Consider the following 25,082-nt stretch of genomic DNA (forward strand, 5'->3'; position numbering starts at 1 on the left):
AGAAATTCGCATATTTTGTTATTATATAAGGATAATGTAAATTCGAAGCGTACGCGGTGCGAAAGCAAATTACCGCACTGCCAGTTTGATTTATGCAGTATTCGATTCCCGGCGTAGCATTGGACGTAAATTACGCAGAAATAGCCCATCTCCACTATTTGATTATGGGTATTTTATGTTAAAAAAAACAAGGATTGATTTATTATGTGACGAAGAATGTCAATATTTGTGCATCTCGAAAGAAAAATTACAGATTTGATGATGTATTAGCGTCGCTGAGAACAAGAATAGCATATAAAACTTTTGTCCGTCTATTTGTCCGTAAGCTGTGTTTGTTCTTGGTAACGTCTAAAACGGCTGGGCCGATTTTGACAGGAGGGTACCTGAGATGGAGCGGAGCTGATGCAAGCGGGATTGTAGAACTGGAGTACAGTAGACCTTTTCTTTAATTCCGCGCTGACAAAGTTAACGGGCGACAGCTCGTTACATAATAAAATGATAAAGTCATTCAACTCTGTACTTGATTTAAATACAATTTTCCTTTGTACTGGTAATACATTAGTCATTATACAATAACAAAGAACAAGAGGAAGTGGAGAGGATGCCGTGGGCGTCAATATGAACTAACAAGAAACAAATTGAAGCAATCACAGTTAACAACAGTGCTGCAGCCGTGCTGTATACCAGTCTGTACTACGCACCATTTTAATAGGACTTACAATTTTCGGTTATAAAATAAACCAGTCTCTTGTAGTAACCTACCTACCTACCTACCTACGAGTACATGTTAACACATTTATAGGTAGAAATTTTACTAACTTTTCTTTCAGAACTTAATTAGACGTTTTTTACAAACTGGTTTTATTCTTCAACCAAATAACAATTAAATGTCTTTGATAAAATATAGTAAGTCAATCATACAAAGAGTCCAGACAATAATTTTGTTTTATTTATACTGTTTTTCGCCAGAACCTAATGTTCTTAATTCACTTAGATAAACATATCAATTGTCAACTTTTAACGAAGTAAAAGCAAAGAAACAAAAAAGACCTACGTAAAATTACCACGTAACTAATGGCAATTACATTGGCGGTATTTGTAGAATTGTCGCTTTCCACGTCTTACTGTATGGGTTAGATGCTCTACAAGATGTAGGAGTGGTCTCTCCACGTACCATAGGAAATACCATCCCTATTATTCATACACTTTCACGATAACCAGCCGTTTTATGTATGTACCTTGACAGGTTTTATAAAGCCTTTTACACACAAACTGGTAAAAATCGTTTTTTTTTAAGTTACAATAAAAAGTATCTATGTATTACAATAACTTTACAATATCTAAAATTAATAACTAGAGCACCTGGCAATTATTTCTTAATCGAAATTAGCATTTAATATGAAAAGCTTTCAACAATTGCATTACAAATTACAAATCATTTGTACAGTTCCCTCTATCGCTTGTCTCATACAACATGCCGCATAAGGCAAGTAACATAATCGTGAACGATCTCTTACATAGATGGCGCTGAGTTGTACTACATTTTGCCCGCAACTCCGCTCGGCAGAAAAACTTGAGTAGCCTGTGTTCTTTGTAAATCCAGGACAAATTTCAGCGAAATTCGCAAACATCCATTCAAACATTGGAATGTATAAGAGTAAGATTAAAAAAAACGGATCGACACCTTTAAATTACGCGCGGTAGCATTGGGGGGGGGGGGGAAACTAGTTTGATCTATTTACGAGTAAAAACGTATAGCTATTTTTTTAATTAAGGTAAACAAGTTATAGAGTGCAAATTCTTTTGATAGGTGAGACTAGAGTGTTTACTACATCATACTGTATTTAAGCAAATCAGAGTCGATTTCAATTATTACAACTTCAATGACAGACTAAATTTTATATTCGTTATGTTATCTCCTATTGTATGGAACCTAACAGTTTTCTTATTTAAATCTATGCTTCAGTTACCTTCTTACAAAATGTTAAAGGTTAATTGTTTTATGTTAAATCGCATAAAAAGCTTTGTAAATTTTGTGAAGTGTGCACAAACCCTTAGTCATAAATACCTCGTAGCGAGTTAACTTTCTATGTGTACACTTATCCATGCTTACGCTAGATTTTTAATTGTTTCTGAAAATATACAATCATAATCAATGAGTAGTTAGTCTAGAAAAGATAGTTTGTGTGTTCCTATTTGTATTTCAATTAAATTATAGAACGAGCTACGATAATCGAAAAATAGTTGTTAAAGCTATATTAATTTTAATGTAACGTAAGAAATAAATTGTTAACCGACCGCCGGCAATGATTTAAGTCCACCGACTGAAGCAAATTCGAGGCACAGTTAAATGTTGCCTCGGCGGAAGTATCACAGTCTGAACTCTTATACAGCGTGTTTAATTTTTCGCATTAATATATTATGCGACGAAATTGAATAGTCTAAGTTCATTTAAATACTCAAAAAAAAAACCCGACCATTACGAGTATTTTATGTAAGCATTATTTTGATCATCAAAAATGAATATTTATTGGTAGCTTTAAAGTATAGGAAATGTTTTGTTTAATTCAAATAAAAATCTAAGTAATAATTACTACGTACTGAAGACTCATGATGAAGAGGATTCGTAGTTGCTCCGTCTTCGTCCGAAAACCAGCCACAAAAGGAAGAGGGCAGCAGCAAGATAGTGTGCCCATTCCGGTAATGAGAGGTCCACAGCGGCGGTTGTACATCTGGGCAATAGGGGTTAAGTTGCGGCGCGATTATCCAAGAGATGCAAGTTACATGTGGTACTTCGTATCCTATTTGTAGATGTAATCATTACAATACTCTTTTAACAACATTGGACAAAATAGTTGTTATTGAACTTATAAGTTTCTATGCTTAAACCAACTTGATCAATTTATTTTGAGGTTTGTGTGTACATGTGTTGTAAATTTCTTTTTAAAATTATAATTTATTGTAGAGTTTGGACTTATATTAATTCAACTTGTAATTAAAACCTTGTTTTATCTTAATAACTATTTTCTTATTAATAATAAAGTAAAGGGGACTTTAGTTAGTTTTTAGACACAAGTCTTTCGAATTTAGTCGTATTACGCTGAATGAAAAATCAAACAGCCTGTACATAGTGTTCGTTCGAAGTGGTGGGGGCTCGCGCATACTCGTTCTGTTACATCAGCATTCACTATACCGGTCAGTGGCGGACGTGCCTGCGTTATGTACCCATAGCCACTAGAATGTAAGATGACTTCCTAAGATTATATACGGAGGCTGAGTGACCAGTCATCGTTCGCGATTAAGATTAGATGCTCTTGATACGAGGAAAAGTAAGACCTTAGCTTAAGGTTAGTAGAATAACAACGTTATAACAATATTTTGACTTCAATGTGTGACGTTGCGGTTGGGTCACTAATGAAATAACTCTGTTTAAAACTATTTGTTCTTAATGAGCGTAACTAATTCCTTCCTTCATATATGATTTGCAGTTTGACCTCCAGACGTGATTAAGAATTTTTTAAATAGGTTTGCATTACGATTCGCAAAATTGTAAATCTATTACAAACGTAAACATTTCTATTGAAGATAAGTAAATTTGGGAGCGTGCAAATAACACCAGCTGGGTACTTATGTAGCTCTCTACAAACATTTGACATTAACGCTTTCTTGTTAACTGCTAATAGTGAAAAATGTGTTGATCACACTCGTTTCTAACTAGTCCTAATCGAGTTTCCGCGTGAGTTACGCGTGGGCGCTTTACGCCATACTTTCCAAAAGACATTTCTTTTACAACGGTATCACAAGTACACTCATGTGATATGACTAAAATAAATCAAACGTATAAATTTAAACATAAGAAATTATAAGTTAAATTGTTTACTAAGGCGGAGTACTTTTAATTGGCTACATTTATTAAGCACTTAATCTTTACATTTCATCTTGAAAAGTACAAGTGACGTTTGAAAGTTTGTAACGGCTGAAGTTGATCAGTTTATCTGATGGACGTCGTGGTTAATGGGGAAAGTAATCTGGTGCCAATTATACCGAAAATTCTTGGGGTATTAAGATTATTCTTAAATGACAATGGGCAGTACCGTCCAACTGCTTTTTCAACAATAAATATGAACATTATCACTAACAAACTGATCAACCTTAAACTTTTGTTTGTCGATTTAAGTTTGTTCCAATGTCAACCGATGTGTCGTAACCGGTCGTAAATGGATGGACTTTCTCTAACTGAACCAGTTGTGCAAAAGTTGCTCAGTTGACAATAGGTTCTCACATAAAAAGGTTACAGATACAAAAAAGGTACTTCTTACGCTTATTATTATAGATGTATAGCGCCGAGAAAGACCTTGATGCTTGTTTTGAAAGGAACACAAGAATCAATGGCTTCAATAGAGTGACTGATGATCACTGACGTATATCTAAAACACGCCCAAAGTTGTTTACTGCGACAGAGAGTGGACAGAAATGAGGACGAAGTTGACATAAGGGCAACTTGAAATTAAAGTTTGATACGAAACTAAAAAACAACTCAATCGTTAAATCCAAGGTGCGGTGTTTATTTGTGTGCTTCAATTAGTTGTTCAATTTGGAGTAACCATATCGATTATAAAAAAATCATGAAGTAATATTTCATCTTATAAGAAGTTAATAAGACGATACGATCGATTAATTTGAAATCACAAGATTATCTAGCTAAAACTGAACGTGAAATAATGCATACTAATATCACTGTCTGTGATAATATGAACTATGTTATTCAAAATGTAGTTGTTTCCTTTGATTCTTAAAATCTTAGCAAACAATACCGTTCACATAATGAGCAAGTTCCTAATTTTCGTCAACCGATCTGATCAACCTACGCGTGTGTAACTTTAACTTGAGTTCAAAGTTTACTAACTATCCAGAAAGACACAAATATACGTCAAATAACATTCAATTCAGTTTTTGTAAAGTCGACACAAAACACAATTAAATCTTGGCAGGCAATTTGTAATTATCTTGTCACTGTGTCATAACAAGAGAATACATCAAATTTTCTTGTGATCCGACTTAAAATTAGCAACACACCTGCAGGCGAGAAACTTCACCAGGTGTCGGAACAAACCGCAATTGAAAGTCGACGAAGGTTTAACTAACCTGTCAGATATAATACTGACAATGTCGGAAGTGTGGTTTATGATTAACGTTCGTACATAATACATGCTAGTTACTATCGAAGCAAATTTAACTACTTATTTGATGAGTTTTGTAATTATATAACCTTGAAGACATTGTAATGCGAAGTAATATTCATATCTCAATACTAAAAACGATCTATTTTTTCTAAACATTTTCTTATATACAACAATTTTTTGCAAAACAAATAACTTTATTTCATTTATTTTTACCAGTTGCGTTCTTTATCCGCACAGTGAAAAAAATCAGGCGCGTTTTTTATTATACATTTATATATTAAAATTTTAAATTGAACACATTTAAAAATTTAAACTATAAAATATGCTAAGAGTTGTCTTTTTTATATCTTAAGAAAAGAAAGGAAGTGTTGAGATTTAGGTTAGGACACCGTTATGCAGATTACGATGATTAAATGTAGAAAGTATAATGTATAGAAAAAAGTCACTTAACATAAAAACAAATGGTTGATATACTTATTAATAATAACACAAATATAACTACAAAATTCTAGGTCAAAACAGCATTAAAATTATTAACGGCATTTGTATTTTTATCAAAATACTAGCTGTTCCCGTGCGATTTAATCAGCATAAAAATGTTTTATTATTTACATGTGTCAAATTGTCAATTGCAAATGTCAAAATGACATGATATGACAAAACTTGGCAATCTTGCTTCCTCGATGTTGGCAGCAGCTTATGGTCTCTTTCCCACATTAGGGTTTTTATCCAAAATATTTACCCCCTAAGTTTAGTGGCGTGAAAATATATAGCCTAAAGCGTAACGTAAGTGTAGGGCTATTTATTAAAAAAAAGAAAAGAAAAATATGCTGTGATTGCTGACATTTTAGGCAACAAATAAGTGCGTGTTTCAGCTTTATTATAATAGTATAGATAGATACAACATTACTTTTAATGTAAAAATTTAATGCAAAACTTGTAATTAACCTACAATGTAAAAGATTCAAAATCATTTTATGCGTGGTCATTATATATAGTATTCATAGATTTCTAAAAAAAAAAACAAAAAGTGTTTAGAGAACAGATATGTAGATCGAAAAGCTTAATGGTGATTCGGTAAGTTGAACTTAGAGTTCAATAAGTTTTTTATCTAGTAAAGATGTTAGCATCACTCACATCAGCTAATGTATTATTTTATTGTTTTGCATACTACCAGAAGAAACTATTAACACACTCTGATACTCTGGTTCGTACAGTACTTTTATGAGGCATAAAATAAATTTGCGTTTTTAAAAAGAAATTACCGTTATAACACATAACCCATTTTTTCAAAAGCAATCTACATTTTAAAAGTTATGTTGTAACAAAAAGTTATAAGTGCTTTTAGAGCATAATCTTTTTTTTTTGTTCACATCTAAAGTGCTGAAACTGTTACACAAATGGTCCAAAGAGAACGTATTAATATGGAGACATTATTTTCATGCTCAGCACAATTTAAATACTTACGGTTCATAAAAACAGTAACAAAGTCAACCACTTGATTAGTTTGATAATGGCAATTAAACGAGAGTTTACGAACCATAAATGTAAAATCATGTAAATAATTTGTTACCATAATTACTTTGAATGACAACAACACCGTAGATGTACGCAGACCGCAAACATAGAAGTATAACTGGCGCAAAAGATAAAATTAAACTTTTAAATTACTGAAATAGGAAAATCCTTTGTAGGTAATTTTTGAGAAAAACTAAGAACTTAAACGCGAAAAGAATATCACTTTAGTTATTTCGTTTAGTTAAGATAAAATCGCCACCAGGGTGAATTTCAAGTTAATGTTTAAAAACATTTTAGGTACATTCTGAGAGGGAGAGAGAGACAGAGGGAGAGGGAGAGGGGGAGAGAGAGAGGAGACCTTTCTAATTCAATACTTTTAGAGATTACCTATTACAATAATAAAACCAATCGGCAGCTGTCAAGTTCAATTAAACATCAAAACGCAAAATAAAATGCATTGGGATTTATATTTATTTTATAAGTTCATTTGTTAAGATCTGTCATATGAGAGACAAGTTAAAATCTTCCATTTCCGAGTACTCTCATAGTCGTTATTATAGGTCAAGGATTCTCATAACGTATTAATGAATAGACGTATGATATTAGAAATTGATTTCGAGTAAACAAAGTATGTTGATATAAGTAATAACTTCTATACAACAAAAGCTCACAAAAGTGTAACTACTACTTAAATTACTTAGTACTTAAATAAATCTAACATTGCAATATTTTAATCATGTTGATTACTGTAGTTTATTCAAAAATAAACACGTTAAATTGTTATAGGTATTACATTATTTGAGGAATTTCTAAATCATTTGTGCCAAAACACCGAAGAATAATAATGCTTTCTGCTTAAAAAAGGTAATGAGTACATTTTCTATTTCGTTAAAATGTCACTGTAAAAAGCGAAAAATGCGTGACTGGGAGTTTTAAATCACGAAACAAATCCATTGACTTCACACACGCAGTAATGAATAAAAATGTTTTGTGATTGAAGAAACTATGGAAAAATACAGAACGCATTCCGTGCAAATCGTGTTTCACTATTACTTTGTGACTTTTTTTTAATTTTGATAGTATAACGAAAGTAACCATTTGTTACAACTATATGCAAAAACAGGAAATTTCAGTTCGACGCGAGACTTGTTAAGCGATGCGTGAAAAATATTGGCAAAAAAGTAATGCTTTACAAACGATGAAAAATATGTGGTAACTATCAAACTTATTTGGTTGTTTTCTTTTAATACTTATATTGCAAAATACTTTGTAACACAAAAATATCGATACTTTTTTCCTTAGATTTCAAAACTTCATCTGTAAACTTCAATATTATAACAATAAATAATCTTGCAATGCAATAATCTGGAAACAATTAACTTAGACATTAGCTAACTATAAGGAATCATATAAAATCGATACATCTGTTGATAAAATGTGAAAAACTATAAAACGACCAATGAAAGTAATTTAAACAATTAAACAAGTTTCTCAACGAAGGTCAAAGATGCGACAGAACATTGTTAAGTAGTAAATCTCTAGTGTAGCTGTAAATATAAATCTTATAAAGCACGTCAAACATGCGATAAAATCATAAACCGCCGCTTGGAGATCATTATTGCAAGTTATAAATTAAGTAAGAAGCGCATAAGATACATGCTTATTTACAAAGATGAATTTAATTTTAAGTGAAACTTATAGACTACAATTATATTTAACAGACCGTAATATAATAACCACAAATCATCATCACCAGCACACTATGCGTCCCCACCGAGGGGCTCGGAGCCTACCCTAAATTAGGGTGATTAGGCCATAGTCAACCACGCTGGCCAACTGCGGGTTGGTTGACTTCACACATATCTTTGAATTTCTTCGCCGATATGTGCAGGTTTCATCACGATGTTTTCTTTCACCGTAAGAACGTCGGGTAAATTATGTACATATGAAAATTCGAAAAATCGAAAATCACATTGGTACATGGCGGGATTCGAACCCAAGACCTGTAGATTACAAGTCAAGTGCTTAAACCACTAAGCCACCGACGCTCTCCACCACAAATATATTAATAGATAATTAAATTATTTTTTAACTTCTTATTGACTTATTGTAGAACAATGAAAAGTAAATAGTTCGCAATAACAAGTATACAATTTATCAAAATGAAGATATAACGTCATTATTTGAAGCCTTTCTTCAAATGTTATCTGAAAATTCATTCAATGTATTTAATAAACGCTTTTCTCATGTTTAGACACGCCTAGCTTCGGGATCAAATAGTTCAACTTAGTTTCATCGTTTTATGATTAATGTTTATGTTCTCGTAGATACAACAATCTTGATTATAAAATAACATTTAATCCTTATAACATGACTGAATATCTAGCGTTATTACACAAACTTAACTTGAAAATTTTAAGTTTTTTACTCGATTTATGCGTAAACTAGAAAATTCCTACGAATTCTCTTAATTTTACACTTTTTAATACGACAATGTGTATTAAAATAAACTAACAAAATAATTCTGCATCTCTGAAATACAGAAATATATAGTTAAGTGTGAATGTGCACAATGCTTTTATAAAAGGTTACAGAATTGCGTAAATGCGAATATTAAATGCAAAAATATATGAAACGGAGTCGTAAAAGACGAGGACATTGCATTAATACGACTATAAATTTATTTAACATATACCAGGGACTTTAAAATCTGTATATATAAAAATAATAATTGGCAATCAAGAAGCACTTTACTTAATAATATTTTAACATTTGGAACACCAAAAATTTATACTACATTTAAATATGTTTTCGTCCTAATAACAAAAACATAGAATTAGTGTAATGTTTGTTCTTACAATATTTCACGTACACATATAATACTTGAGAACAAGTTTTAAAACCTTGATTTATTTTTACATATCAATATTAAAGGTCGTGTTTACGCCACAAGGCTGGAACAGGATCCATTAATGCAGAATGTATCATAAAGATTTGTGTTTAAATGTTGAAATGAAAAAATAAATACAATATGAATACATTTACACAAGCAATTAAGGTAAAATTAACAACCGATGGTTTTTATCGAACCAAATCGATAATTAAGCCCTCTACGCACTATACAATTAAAACATAACTAGATGTTGCTCGCGACTTCGTACGCATAAAATTCATTATATCTCTTATTTTCTTCCATATAAAATAGATAACTATGTTTTCGAACCATTTTTTTATAATACAAATTGACACCAGCGGATCTTCACGGTTATAGAGATCGGTCACCATAATCCCACGACCGAACACGCATCACTAAGAAAGTCAAATTAAATAATTCTATACAATTGTCGGTAAAACAAATTGTTTAATGATCATTCTCATCACAGTGACAAATCCCATCATATACGCATTAAAATGTCATCAAGTTCGGAATACTTACTGTCTATTTACTTTAACATCATTTAACCAATTTACCTGATGCCACATTATCCGGATAATTTCAAATAAATTATGGACATAACTCATAAACTCAATGAAAATATAATATGGTTCCAAATTCACAGAAAAGATATGATTATTTGTTTGGACCGGATAAGGAAAGGATTGTTTTAAAACTTTTCGTCAAAGGAAAACTTTTATGAATGAGTCTCTTATATTTAATCATATTATATCTAAATACTAGCTGTTCTCGTGCGGCTTCGTCCGCATGAAATTATGAAAATTTTCCCTAAGTTTAACGGCGTGAAAACATATAGCCTAAAACGTGACGTAAGTGTAGGTTTTTTTATTAAAAAAAAACTTATTCAAATATATGCTGTAATTGCTGACATTTAAGGCAACAAAGTAGTGTGTGTTTACGGTTTATTATAATAGCATAGATATAAAACCGCATTACAGGTTGATACTCAAAAGCTACACTCAAAACTTTAAACCTTATTGTCATAAAAAAATTTCTAGTTTCAAAAGAATCAACAACTAACTCTATAAATAATACTAAATAACAGGTAATTTTTTTCAATCATTGTATTGTATCAAAGCAGGATATTATTGAGGAACTGTCTGCAATACGCAAGCAAAGTCGCGGTCGACATCTTATGCAATTCTATTGTGTAACTGACGCAAAGTGAATCACAACATTACAACACACTTACGTTAACTATAATCTCATAACATCCGACAAGTGTGGACCGTTCATATTTGTAGTCAAAGAATTAAATTTGCTTTCCATTTAGTATCGAATATCGTACAGAAAAATGTACTATACCTACCAGCTACAGGTAGAGCTCGATAAAGATATCTGACCCGGTAAAAGGCGCTGCTATCAAGGTTAGTTTTGTAAGAATATTTGTAAAACCTCGTAATTTGTAAAAACAACCCCTACATAAAATTGCAACTAGAAAAATCTCCAGCAAACCTTTTTGATTAATTTAACACTAGTTATATTTACATACTAGCTGTTCCCCTGCGACTTCATCCGCATAAACTTATAAAAATGTTATTTTATTGTTTGACACATCAAATAATCAATTGAAAAAGTCAAAATACCATTAACCTTAGTATGGCAATTTTGCTTTCTTGATGTTGGCAGCAACCTATGGTCTCTTTCCCACATTAGGGTTTTTATCCAAAATATTAACCCCCTATGTTTAATGGCGTAAAAATATATAGCCTTAAGCGTGATGTAAGTGTAGGACTTTTTATTAAAAAAAGAATTATGCAAAAATATGCTATAATTGCTGATATCTTAGGCAACAAAGAAGTGTGTGTTTACGCTTTATTATAATAGTATAAATTTTTTTCTTAGCTTTTTTTTGTACTGTTAATGGATTACTATTGTAGTCTTTTTAATTAGTTAAAATAATATAATAATACTCCAGTATATAAAATAAAATTTATATCAATTAAAATGTATGCAAACAAGATGAATAATTATAAAGTTTAATTAATTAACAATCTCTAATTAGATACAGGAAACTTTTTTCGTCTACTTTAAATTGTATTTCATATTTCTGAAATAACTGGATTGTAAAACTACTTTAATTATTGCAATAATTAAGAGTAAAAACATAACTTGTTCAGATATGGTGTTTAGATATCAATTTAATAATAAACTATTATTTTTACCGTGTACCAATGTTATGTAATTGTGAGGATTTTTTCTAAATACTACCCTTTTTCTTGGAAATTATGAGTGTTTTATGCGGCTCACGTTATAAAGTTTTTTTTTTTGTTTCCGACAGATCATGTCAAAGAGTATGCAATTATCTTTTTACTTTAGCCATTTCTCGATTTGGGCAAAGAGTATGTGTTACAATTAAACATTATATTTATAGATACACAATAGTAATGTTCGATTTTATTTTAGAGTCTACACAGGAACATAGCTGATCCTTTCGCACCTTAACATAGGAAATACCTATTTGAAAACACGTTACCGTGTCTCTTATTCTCTTCTCCAGGGATAACTAACAACATGTTGTTGAAAGAGTGTTTCGATGATGGATTTACATTGAAAGTGAAAACAGTACATTTAGTAGACGGCAAAATGACAAATGGAATATTTGATGTAAAGTGATAATAGATCTTTGATAACTAAACTGTCTTTATTGTCTGTTTTACCCCACTGAGTAAAAAGGAACGCAATTTAATAAGAATATAATATGTTTGCGCCAGCTTAGATTAAACCTTGACAACTAATAAATCTGTAATTAATTTCTTACTAATTTAACTCTTGAAAAGAAGTTTCCGCGTGTTGTTAAAAGAGCAACGTATAAAAGGAACGTACCACATGTAACCTTTAATAACAAATAACAAAAAATAAATTACTTTCTGGTGTAGCATTCATCCGCAAGGGCGCGCGCGCTCTGCCGCGACACATGGAGAGCGAATCGAACTCCAATGAAGGCCAGGATCACCAACATAGTCCTTGATTTACACTCGCCGGTACAAATTTACACAACCAACGTCAATTCACTTAATACACGATGTTGCAACGTTTTTAACGCCGATCAAATTTCAAGTGTTTACAACAGATTTTCTGTTCTTATGGCGGATCCTTATTTTCAAGGACAACGATAAAAAACTGAAATTAAGAGAAATGTCTCGAATAGTTTATATTCAAATCTTGAACAAGGGTAATTTGTCCTTGTTCAAATTTTTTTAACAGCGCAGCTTTACGATCTATTAAACAGTTAAAATATTTGTTTATATTTTGACACCTAGTCCCGGTCTGCAACACGACTGAACTCGGAAGTAAGGAAGCGGCGGAAGTATAGCGTACGATAGCGAAAGTGCGCGCGACTTCGACGGGTTACGGTCTGAGACTGCCGATTGCAGTCCACCAGACCACGCTTCACGCGAACGCCTGTACGGTGCACTGCTGATTCCGTTCACGTAATTTTGAATCAAGATATTTTTTCGATTTTTTGCAGTTATAAAATTGTTAAATACCTGTTGTATTACTAACTACTACTAGTAACTTGTTATAATAAAAACTAGTGTCTTTATTACTACTCCTGGATAAAATATTTCAAGTTTAAATTCACCAATGGCCAAGGTCTCTAAGTCTTTAATAATGCGTCATTCTCTCTATTTCATTTACTCTATTTAAATGTAGATAAATATATTGACACCATTGACTTGTCCCTTATTGATCATAAAAGTGAAGATCAAACATTACAATCAATTTCGTTTCTCGCATCGAAAATTAAACTTAGAAAGTGGAGGACGCAAACATCGTAAAACAACAGCTACATATAATGCTATTGTTTTAAATTCTAATGTGCGACAAAATTTAAATAATATCCGGCGAAACATACCGGGTCATAGTTCAAAAGTTTACAGCGTATTGGTGGAATACGTAAGTGATTTTGACGTTACTGCATGATCAACTGTTACAACTTTTGATTCTTATCTTCGTAGAATTAGACAGTTTTCTGAAAAAATCCAAGAGTTGTAGACACTATTTAATAATTTATATAGAGTAAGTAAAAACGGTAACTGTTTGATTGCGAACAAAGCAACGTGAGTTGTTTTACGTCAAATTTAAGAATATAATACGATAAGATCCTACGTTTAAGGTCTCAAAAATAATTCATAGCAATTTTTAAGCAAATGTCTAATAATTAAAAATTAATTTCAGCTAATAGCTAAACTGGTACCGTCGATAACGGAAGTGACTATTATAGTTATAAACAATAACAATAGTATGCGTGTTCAAAAGCTATCAAAACAAGCAGACGTGTAAAATAAGATTTACACGGCCTTATTTAAAATTTTTGACGAAACTTCGTATTTTGACGGGTCATCGTGACTATCATCTACAAATTTGATGTTAAATTTCACAGTTAACCGTGGGTTCCCACTGCCATATTGGTATAGAACATCGTTATCGTAAACTGTAGTAACAATATGTTTTTGAATTCAGTTATTCTAGGTATCATCTGACTACTCAAGATCTTGGTGGATATTGGTTATCCAATTAAAAATTCGTTTAACATGCTTTGAAACGAGTTTTGTTAAAGTGTTTAATCCTATATTTTCGTTAATGTCTATGAAAATCAACCTTAACAAAAGTCTTGTTTAAAAATATTGACTGGTTATCAATGACACGGCCAGTCGATTTGTCAGTTTGCGAGTGTAATTCTCGAGGGGCCGCTGAAAGTCACATTGCGCAAAGCGATTCTTGCAAAACTCTTCATTGTACTTTTGGTTATTAACATCTTCATTTGAAGGTTAAGCTAAAGTATTTGGAAATTAGCGTAATATTTGTTCATATCTTAAACATTGACAAATATCACGAGAAATATTAAAAAATAAGTATTATATGCTTAGTGCAATGTGAACTTTTATTACGACAGTATTGTTCAAATCGCAATGTTACTTTCGTAGTAGGCTTTCCCATTGGACATGCTACCATGATCTACGGAACAACAGAAGTTAGTAAAAATTATTGAATAATTAAATAGAAAAATTTTGAAATCAATATAAGTAAATCTCTTTAAGGTTAGAGACAAGTTTTGGACATCACAAATTGAATATGAATATTCTAAAAGTTAATGGGGAAATTGTCATCGCGGACACAACATCAATGTTTTCTTTTAATTATACTTGTCTAGTGAGAAAAGATACAATTAAAATACAATGCATATAGCGTGAGAACCAGATATATATCACAATTTTCAGTGTGAATATTTTAATCATTTATGTTAGAATAAAAGCGTTTTTTTGTTATAACTTTAATGATTTTCCTTTTATTACGCATATTTTAATTGACTGTCTAAAAGTTCACATTAACGCTAAACTTCTCACAATTAACGGATTATGATATAACAATGTTCAAAGAATCAAAATCAATAATATAATAATCTGCAACCACAGTGAAAGTAAGTTATCTTCAAAGTCGAACGAAATAACGTTGTAGTGTAGCTCCATTTGTATAAGTCAAGCTGATAAGCATTTTCAATCAATTAGACACAAACCCCGTTTTTACTATATAGACAGAACACCAATGAGATTCATCGTTCACAAATTATTCAACCAATATTATAAATGCGAAAGTTTAGATAGATGGATGTACGTTTAATAGAGTTACTGCCTAAACTGACTGAACCAATGAATTTTTATGAAGAATACAGAGGCTACTTTGGTTGTCTAATTCCACGCGGATAGAGTCGCGGGCGAAAGCTAGTCTCCAATAACAGGAAAAGATATTCTGCCTTATAAATAGCTCAGTACCAATAAGTGAAAAAGATAAACAAGCATAGGACAATATTTGACCAAAGGTAATACTAACAATAATATCGCTCTGCGTGAAATTGAAAAATGAAAAATGGTCGTAGTATATTCTTCTTAGAAAAACTGTAACAATAAGCATAAAGAATACGTCGTGGGAGAAAGCGCAATAAAAATATTATTACACAAAATAAAACCACAGGCACAGTTTTGTGGCGGACATTAAAACCAGATTGTGCGTTACAATGCAAATTTAAGGTTTTTTTTTTTTTTTTACTTTCATTATTAACTCGCCATTTGGATATTCGGCATGCACATTGGCTACGTCATAACTTATTAAAATGTTACCGTAAAGTAACTTATGATCTTATTTACTTAAGAAGATTAATAAATATGGACGATAAAAGATACAAAATTTTCATGAAGTGATGACTTTTGTTGATTTGCGCACAAAAATGTGAATACAATTTGCTTCAAAAAAGTAAACAATAACGATCTCAGATAGCAGTAAAAGATAAAAATACTGGAACGGCGCGTACTCTTAAAATCCCGCACAAACTCCACATGTAGCCGCTAATTACCAAAATAATTAAAGTGCGAAACAACTTTTACTCTCCTTTTCTTACTTTCCCTAGAATTGGGTTCGATTTAAATCGCGATGCAAGGTATCGAATTACGCAGCCTAAAATGGGGCAAAAATATAAAATGTTTAACTCGTTAAGTATTTTTAAGTTACACCCAACAATATACGTTCACAGTACAGTTTTCCATAAAATTGAAGCTATTGGAGTTTGTTGTTGTGTCCGAAAACACTAATAATCTTCACTTTCTTTATAAAAATAGTTACATAAGTTACAACATTAAAATTAAACGTGACTTCGAACTACAGAAAATTTCACATAAAAAAAGAATTTAGTACAGTTTAAATAAAAACTTGTATTCTGGGTCAAGGTACATTAATATTCATATAACATACCACATGTCCGCTTTAGCCGGAACTACAATTAATTAAAAATTATAAACGTTCATTAGAATTTTGAAACAGTCGACAATCAACATGATATTTTATGGCCCCGTGATACTTTCAAACTAGTTTCGATACGTGCGATTAGATTGGGTGAGGAAAAATGGCATTTTATTGCACGGTTCAAAATATTGATAGCTTGGATGGCCTCTAATGATAGTGTAGTGTCTAGTAATTTGTAACCGACCGGAATTAAAACTTTTTATTTCATGATAAGTTTGAGGTAAAAACTTTTCAAACAGCGACGCTTGTGGTCATCTTTCGACATCAAAAAATAATAAATGACAAATCAATACGTATAATAAAATTGTAGTGTCTGTTTGTAATATCCAAAGAAAAATTCCAGATTTCGGGAAAATGATGCTTTTGCGTTGCCGATGCCGAAAATCGCATTTAAAATTTTTTGTCTGTCTGTCTGTCTGTCCGCAAGCCGCGTTTGTTCCTGGAACTCTCCGAAACGGCTGGGTCAATTTCGTCCGGATTTTCACGGAAGGATAGATGACATATACAGGCATATTATAGGCTACTTTTTATCTTAATATTGCGTGGACGAAGTCGCGGGCAACAGCTAGTGATCAATATAATATTGACAAGTACATACAACATGCATACACATTTTGTCAAATTCCATCTTTGTATTTTAAAGACTTCTTGTAAAGACTCAATTGATTGACAATCTATGGTACCACCTTTATTAAAAGCTAATTTAAAGGTCAAAATTATAGCCTTTCTTAAGTGGTTTAATGTAAAAGTAATCAATCCATACAATAGTTTCTTTATTCAGCGTGACATATCAATTGGCAATATAAAGTTCTATTATTCTAAACTATAAAATCTATTCAAAGTTCTATTATTAATACTTTCCAGTTCATCTATAGAACAAATATCATATAATCGATATGAATAGAGACTGACAAAATCTAATTATACGAGTAGTAGAGGAGAAACATATTGTATGAGAAAGAACAATTAAGTTATTTTGTTATTAACAATTAAAATAACTGTCCATGGATAAATTATTTCTTTTTTAACGTTTCATTGTTTAATACGACCTATTCAACATAGCAAACTTAATGTCGCTGATCTAGGACTAGCGGTCGTCTAGTGGAATGCTACAATGTATGGAAATCTAGTTAAGACTTTATCCATATATCAATTTTAGTTAATTATGTATTCTTAAATATATTTCCTTTGAAAAAAACTGATATAATTATGTATCATAAAGGCTCTCACTTAACCTTTCATCTGTTTTTAATTAAATTCGGAATCTGGACACACTACAATGACTGGAAGCTATAAACAAACCAGAGTACCATTTCACTGTGTAATTACAAATAAATTTATTAAAGCCTTTCAAAGCAAAACAGACCGATTCTGTTTTAATGAGACCCGATCAAGTGCGATATCAAGTTAAAATGAACCAGATTCGACAAAATAATGAACCGAAAGCAACTTCGATAAGAACACATAAAAACAATTAATTTACGAACCATTTAAAGTTTTCGCATATTTCATTAAAACATTATTCTGTATCGGACAAGGTTAAGAGAAACTCGTGATTTGTGAAAAAAATTGGCTTTTATATTGGTTTTTGAGATAAAGTTGTATATTCGTATTTAAATAACAAGGCTAGAAATATATTTTATTAACTACCACACACGGAATCACTAAGAGCGATCCTTAGTTTAGATTAAGTCAAATCTCCGCTTTAGTGTGGCAGTTAGGTACATCCATATATATTGTATTCATCGTAATAACCGCGATCGTCTTAACACTTTATGTAACAACGGAACATGATTCAACATAGCCTCTTGAACTTTTACCATCGCATCGCAGTGCATGGCTAACGGGGGCGAGTGACACTTACCTCGGCATTACAAAGGTAAGTAATAAGGTCACTGGGAGGCCTGTTCCGAGGTACACGTAATTTACGCAACTCGTTACGTACTCTTGCATAAATATCGCTTTTTGTACGTTTTTGAACTGACCGCATATCGGCTACGACGACTGCAGCGAATTGATACTTGATATAACTTTGCTTTATTCCATAAAAAATCTATGCTTTCGAAAATGTCCTACATTTTTAGCAATATAATGGCAAATTCACGTAAATGTATTTTTTAAGAATACAAGGCCAAGGCTGTAAAATGTAGTGTCGATTTGGTGGTTATTCATTTGAAATGTAGACTTAATCTAATTTAAGTTTTCATTATGCACTATGTACTATGAAAAGTGCTGTTATTTGACATTATCTTTATATCTAAATGATTACAATCCGTTAAAATATAGCACGATGATGAACAACATGGATATTTCTATAGATGAATAAATACGACAAGCTAGTTTTTTAGTTTAAAAATTGCATAAAATTATTCCTTTCCTCGAGTATCAAGAAACGATAGATGAGTATATCTGTAGATAATAATTGTTACGTAAGACACTTTCACTGCGAGACTCGCTTTATTTACATTGTAACAGAATAGAACGCATTTGAGTTCTTCATTGACCGCAATAATTATAAAAATTAGCACCTTTTTTACAACTGGTAATATAGAATGTCGGGATTGTTAAAAAGAAAGAAGTTGTAAAAAGTTCGGTTATTTCACCTTTGACTTTTTTATGCTTTGTTTGGATTTTTTTTTAAATCCCTTTTGTGAAATATAACTTTAATTGGTTAGAAAGTGTGTGTTAAGATACATAATAAAGGGCTGTGAATAACGCAAGCGATAATAAAATTTACACATACGCTAAATACAAGCACGGAGTTACTTAACACGGCTTTCGACTTGAGATACACAAAATTATAAATAATCTAGCTGTTCCCATGCGACTTCATCCGCATAAAATTATAAAAAAAAAAACATTTTATTGTTCACATTTGTCAAATTATCAATTGCAAATGTCAAAATGACATGACATGATGTCAAACGATAGTAACCTTGCTTCCTTGATGTTGCCAACAACTTATGGTCTCTTTCCCACATTAGGGTTTTTATCCAAAATATTTACCCATAAGTTTAACGGCGTGAAAATTTATAGCCTAAAGCGTGACGTAAGTGTAGGGCGTTTTATTAAGAAAAAAGTGTTATTCGAAAAACTGTGATTGCTGTCATCTTAGGCAACAAAGAAGTGTGTGTTTACGCTTTATTATATTAGTATAGAAGTATAGATTGTCAGTTATTTTTAAGAACTAATTTGTCGGTAACATTCATGTAATGATTGTGCGAATTTAAATATTGATTGATCGAAAACTTTCATTTGCACTTGTTTATTTTTTTTAACATAACAAAAATATACTTGTCTGAAACGCAACATTTTCGTTTAGTCTGACTATTAAATTTGAAAGTTAAAAGAATTTTTATCATAATATTGATTGTGTATAGCCTTAAGGTATTACAAGGTTCAATAAAGATTAAAAGGTTGTAAGTTTGAAAGGTTAAAATAAACCTGTTGAAGCTTAACTTTAGAATATTCCAAGAGCTTTTCGTATCTCTAAATTATGAGATGAAAGCTAAACATTAGCATAGACAAATTGTTATTTGCATTTTTTAGATATTAGAAAAATGTACTGAGATAATGTATGTGACTGCTAAATGTTTACTCATAAAAAATAACAACTATACAATTGTTATTTAAAACTATCTGCACAACTTTCTTTTGTTTTTAATCGGTTATAATGGTCGTATGCAAATTCGACCTCTATACGGTGGCGACTAGTTTTGTATTTGTGGGTCAGTCGATGGTTAAAATTCCAAATCACCGTTTACGAATGAATGAAATTCATCATTTATTACGACTATAAATCATTAAAGTATTAAGTACATGAGGTTATCGTATAAAAGTTGAAAACTTTCCTTGAGTAAAACCAAAATTCCTTAGGACCTGTCCCACCAAATTGTAAATCGTCTGATAATAATCCAACGTGTATATGTGATGGAAATATCGGATTTTGTTAACTTATTTGACAGTGGCGTCATTTTCAAGCTATCTGAGTCTTTATCAGCCAATGGTGGGACAGGCCTTTAATAAAATGTTTATCAGGAATAGGTTATTTAAGAACCGAAATATCATAATAGACAAACTGAACGGTTGGTTACATTATTCTAGTTTAGCCTAGTCGAAAAAACTATTTTGGAATACATTTTTAAGGCGTAGGAAGCCTTGATATAAAATTGTCAGTGCAGCCCATTTTTTTTATTTGTAAAGATAAAAACTATCTAATACATATAGAAAGGGCTAAACAAGCTTGTCATGTCTAAAGTTGCAATTATCCTCATTACCTTAATATCAGGTAAATATTAAATCTGAGACATACAGAGTACTTTTCTCACAATTTCCTATAATCATACTATTATGTTTAGCCTACTTTCATTCCATAGGCATAGTAATAAGACAAGTTATAGGAGATTGCGTAACCGGTAACATTTAAAATTACATTATGTGCACGCATATGACGATGCACAAACATTTTGTCATCTATAACTGTGGGTTTCCACTGTCAAAAGACTTGTATAAAACATATTGTTGTCTTTTAAATTCCCTTTGATAATACAGAGACAAAAAGATTGTTCTAATACGAGGAATGTATTTCTACGATTATGAGTTGACCAAGAAACACGTATTTAATACTTGTCGGTACAGAAATTTATCTAAAGGAAAGTGAAATTTGCATGTTTATTTCCCATTTATATTTATACGTTAGCGTTTAATTATTAATTCTGAGGAGCTTATAGACTTTGCTTGACGAAAGAAAGCGTATCATATCAAAATCATATTTTGGAAAATACTTATGTGAAGAAATTTACAATAGTCAAATTACACGTAAGTTTCAATTATTGCAGTAAAATTGTAAAAAACACATTATTACTGACAATTAAAATAAACATCTTAACTAAACTATGTTGGTACATTTCTAAAGTGGTACAATATCACTTACCTGTGTCGGCGGCCATCTTGTGTAGCTGTCAGCTGTCAAAGTGACTTACCTGTGTCAGTCCGAGGCGGTAGCTGGTGACGTCGAGGTCGAGCGCGAGCAGCATGTCATCGACAATCTGCCTGTCCGACAGCGCCGCGCTCTGCTGACCGTTCTCTTGGGTTTCACTCTCCGATGTGGCCAGGAGACGATACCTTTGAAAAGATATCAGTTTAATCACCAATGGTCTAAGAGACATCGAAGATCCGATTACGTTGTCTAACACAAGCTTTTCAATAAATAAAATATATATCACGATTATTTAAATTAAAGATGTTTTAACTAAAGTAGTAAGACGGTAAACTCACCGCCTTGCGAATTCTGACAACGGCATGTGTTCAGGGAATCCTTGTTTGTAGAGTCTGGCCGCGTCAAGCAGTTGAAAGCCACGGAACTATAAAAGAGTGAGTTAGTTCAGAACTATCTGTTGCTCGCGACTTTGTCTGCGCCGGAAAAAAATAGCTTATATTACTTGGTAAGAAAGTATCTATTAATTGGTGAAAAAATTATCCGATCAAAATATTATTGCTCATTAACTACAGCGCCATCTTTCGTCAGACTAATGAAAACAATTAATTTTATAGTCAAACGAGAAATTCTAGACCTGTCAGAGATGCTGCTGATAGGTTCGTTCAGTCACAAAAATGACAAACCTAAAACATCCAAAATGGCATAAGATAAGAGCAAGCGAGCTATGATAACTTAGTTTCACTTGTAACCGAGGTGTCGGTGACTGGTATTTACCTGTGAGCGTAGTAAAGGCACATTGACGTCATCGTTGGTGTCAGTGGGCTGGTTTGTGAGCAAACAGCACACGAACTGCACGCCGCCCGCGCCGCAGCGCCGCAGCGTGTCCACTACTCCGTCCGCTACAAACTTCGCTTGTAGCGCTGTAGAGCGACGCTTCATACCAGCTGTACCTATTACAGACAAGCAATAATTATTATCTATTCTAATACAACAAAACGTAAAAATACAGTTTTGTACGATGTCAGCAATAACATCGTATTTTTAAAGATTTTTAGTTTTTAACAGAAAGCTTTACACTTACGACACACTTTAGGCTATATATTTTTACACTATCTAAGTGACAGTGAAAAAACTACAGACCAATAGTAGAAAATAAGGAAGATTGCTATGGTAACGATAATTGTTAACCAATATCAAAGGGCTTCATTGTCATTTAAGCATTCTGACATTTGTAAATGAAAGTGATACAGAATTTAAATAATAAAATCTTTCATAACAATATGAGAAGACGCACGACAACAGTTAGTTTGAATAACATATTTGATTCTAAAACAGTAGAATATTGCAGCATGTCCGACAATTATTATTGCTGACATTAAAGTGTGATTTTTTTTTAGCTTTCCTATGCAGTATTTTTAAATTACCTAATGGTTAACTACATCTAAAGTGTAAATTAGTATGTTAAATTGATAATTTCCACATAATTACCAGAAGTGAGCGTGCGTCGTATGGAGGAGGCGCGGCGCAGCGTGGAGGCGTCCCCCACGGCCGCGGACCACGCCCCCACGCCGCACGCGCCGCGCGACCACGACGACAACCGCCCTATATCCTCACTGGAAGTTATACATATATATGGTGTTAACCAGCTTTCACACACGACTCCGTCCACATGGAATTGAGGAAAAAGACTAAGTAGCCTATTCCAGACTATCCTCTATATCTATGACAAATGTTATCTAGATCCGTTTAGTTTAGGCTACACATTCTAATAAACATCCATCCATCTAAACATTCAGATTTTAAAATTAGTAGGATTTAGTAGTAAATGAAATTTGTCGAAATAGAACTTCTATTGTTGACTGTAATACTTATAAAATAAATAAAACTTTCGTTTTAATTTGTAAAAAATTGGTATTTAATATTTATACATACTTTTGACTTTCCTGTAGGAGGGTATGCGCTTTCTTCGTGACTGGGTTCTCTCGGCTCGCTTTCACCCATCCCGTCACGTCATACAGCACGGGGTTAGTGCCCTAGAAATAAAACAATTTCATTCAAAATACAAAAAAGGTAAATTATTTTCAAGGAAGGAACATTATTGCACAATTTTACTGACACAAAAATCTGACACTTGTGGAAAGAATTCTCGACACAAAAAAAGAAATTCGACTTCCTAAATTATCAATAAAAATCGAAAAACATATGTAGAAAAACCGATACTGATGTGTTAGAACCGCACAAAGGGAGGGTTGTAGTCTGCCTACCCTTCAAGGTTACGGGATGAGTTATTTTTTATTATAAATAAGCATGTGTGAGTATAAGAGACATATATGATGTTTTTACCTGTAAATGTTGCAACAGAAACTGTCTAGCATGCGGGGCTTTCTTGATAAGGTAGTGTGTGTGGTGCGGCGCGCCGTAGTGCGTCAGCGCACGCTCTAGAAAAGAGTCATCAGACGAACCGGGATACATCGATTCCTCGTCTAAAAGCCTGAAAAAATATCTATATTTATCTTTCCTAGCATTAAAAATCAATTTTAAACAACAAAAAAACGGAATTAATAATTTTCACTTCACTAAAACTTTGTTTACCATCTTAAATTTACTAAATCAATACTGTTAAGATGTAAATCAGAACTGTGTTGGAGGATTAGCCTAATACTAGCTCATTGTAGCTAAGTGTAGAGGTTTTTATTAAAAAAAGAATTATTCATAAATATGTTGTAATTTTCTGACATCTTAGGCAACAAAGAAGTGTGTGTTTATGCTTTATTATAATAAGATAAGTATAGATTAATAATGCATATTTCTGTATGTAAATAAATAAGTATACTAATTTAATTTAACCTTACCATAACAATCCCCGTCGATCGCAATCTCTCAAATCAGCTTGTGAACTGCGTACAATAGAGTTCTGTGGAGATTTGTCCAGTAACTCCACCATCGGTCCAGGATTCACTGTCTCCGAGAGCCAATCTAAAACAAAATCACGATTTAATTTACTTCAATTTGCCATATCTCATATTAGTTTTTTATTTGGAGTAAAAAACTTGATCTTTTGATTTGATAGCGTTGGAAATCGGTATCGGCTTATTTTTTTTTAAACCTTACTTTTACTCGCGACTTTGCCAGCGAAGAAATAAAAATATCTAGTAAGTAATCTATGTCACCTGGGGATTGGGTAGTTTCCCAACAATGAAAGAATTTTTTGAATCGGCTCAGAATTTAAGCCTATTAAATTTATACAAACAATAGTTTTTTTGACATATTGTTAAGTGGTTCTAGAAACTCTGGCGATGTTTTTTTTTTCAATAAATTGCTCTGTATTTATTTTATTTGTGTATACCTTCTTCAGTGCCGTCGTCGAGAGCTATGCCTTCCTGCGCGTACCTCTCCCTCGGCGCGACCAGCATGGCGTCGTGGAATACTGCTTGTAAACGTTCCTGGAAAAATTACATATTTTTACTTTCATTTTATTTACTAGCTGTAGAATCAAAAAAAAAAATAGCAAAAACCTATGTTACTTAGTGATAATATAGCTTATGGGGTAAGAATTTTTAAAATCGGCCCAGTAGTTATCGAGTTATTTCAATACATACAAAAATATATAATACAAATCTTTGCTGTTTATAATATTAGTATGTATAGTAGTGTAGTTATGATTCTTATTATCATCATCTCCCCT

The 25,082-nt window shown here is 32.3% G+C and overlaps 1 protein-coding gene across 2 annotated transcripts in view; it reads right to left on the reverse strand.

Moving 5' to 3' along the window:
- The window catches only part of LOC106107408 (unconventional myosin-XVIIIa), a 135,769-nt gene that overhangs the window by 42,439 nt on the left and 68,248 nt on the right, over positions 1-25,082 (reverse strand). For both annotated transcript variants that reach the window (XM_013288256.1, XM_013288266.1), the window contains 8 exons: positions 24,744-24,840; positions 24,250-24,373; positions 23,741-23,888; positions 23,330-23,430; positions 22,886-23,010; positions 22,172-22,347; positions 21,736-21,821; positions 21,441-21,582 (listed from right to left, as the gene is read on the reverse strand). In XM_013288256.1, the coding sequence (XP_013143710.1) occupies positions 21,441-21,582; positions 21,736-21,821; positions 22,172-22,347; positions 22,886-23,010; positions 23,330-23,430; positions 23,741-23,888; positions 24,250-24,373; positions 24,744-24,840 (999 nt within the window). The remainder of the gene's footprint in view (positions 1-21,440; positions 21,583-21,735; positions 21,822-22,171; positions 22,348-22,885; positions 23,011-23,329; positions 23,431-23,740; positions 23,889-24,249; positions 24,374-24,743; positions 24,841-25,082) is intronic.

Source organism: Papilio polytes, unplaced genomic scaffold (assembly GCF_000836215.1).
Source record: "Papilio polytes unplaced genomic scaffold, Ppol_1.0 DF824269.1, whole genome shotgun sequence".
NCBI lineage: Eukaryota > Metazoa > Arthropoda > Insecta > Lepidoptera > Papilionidae > Papilio > Papilio polytes.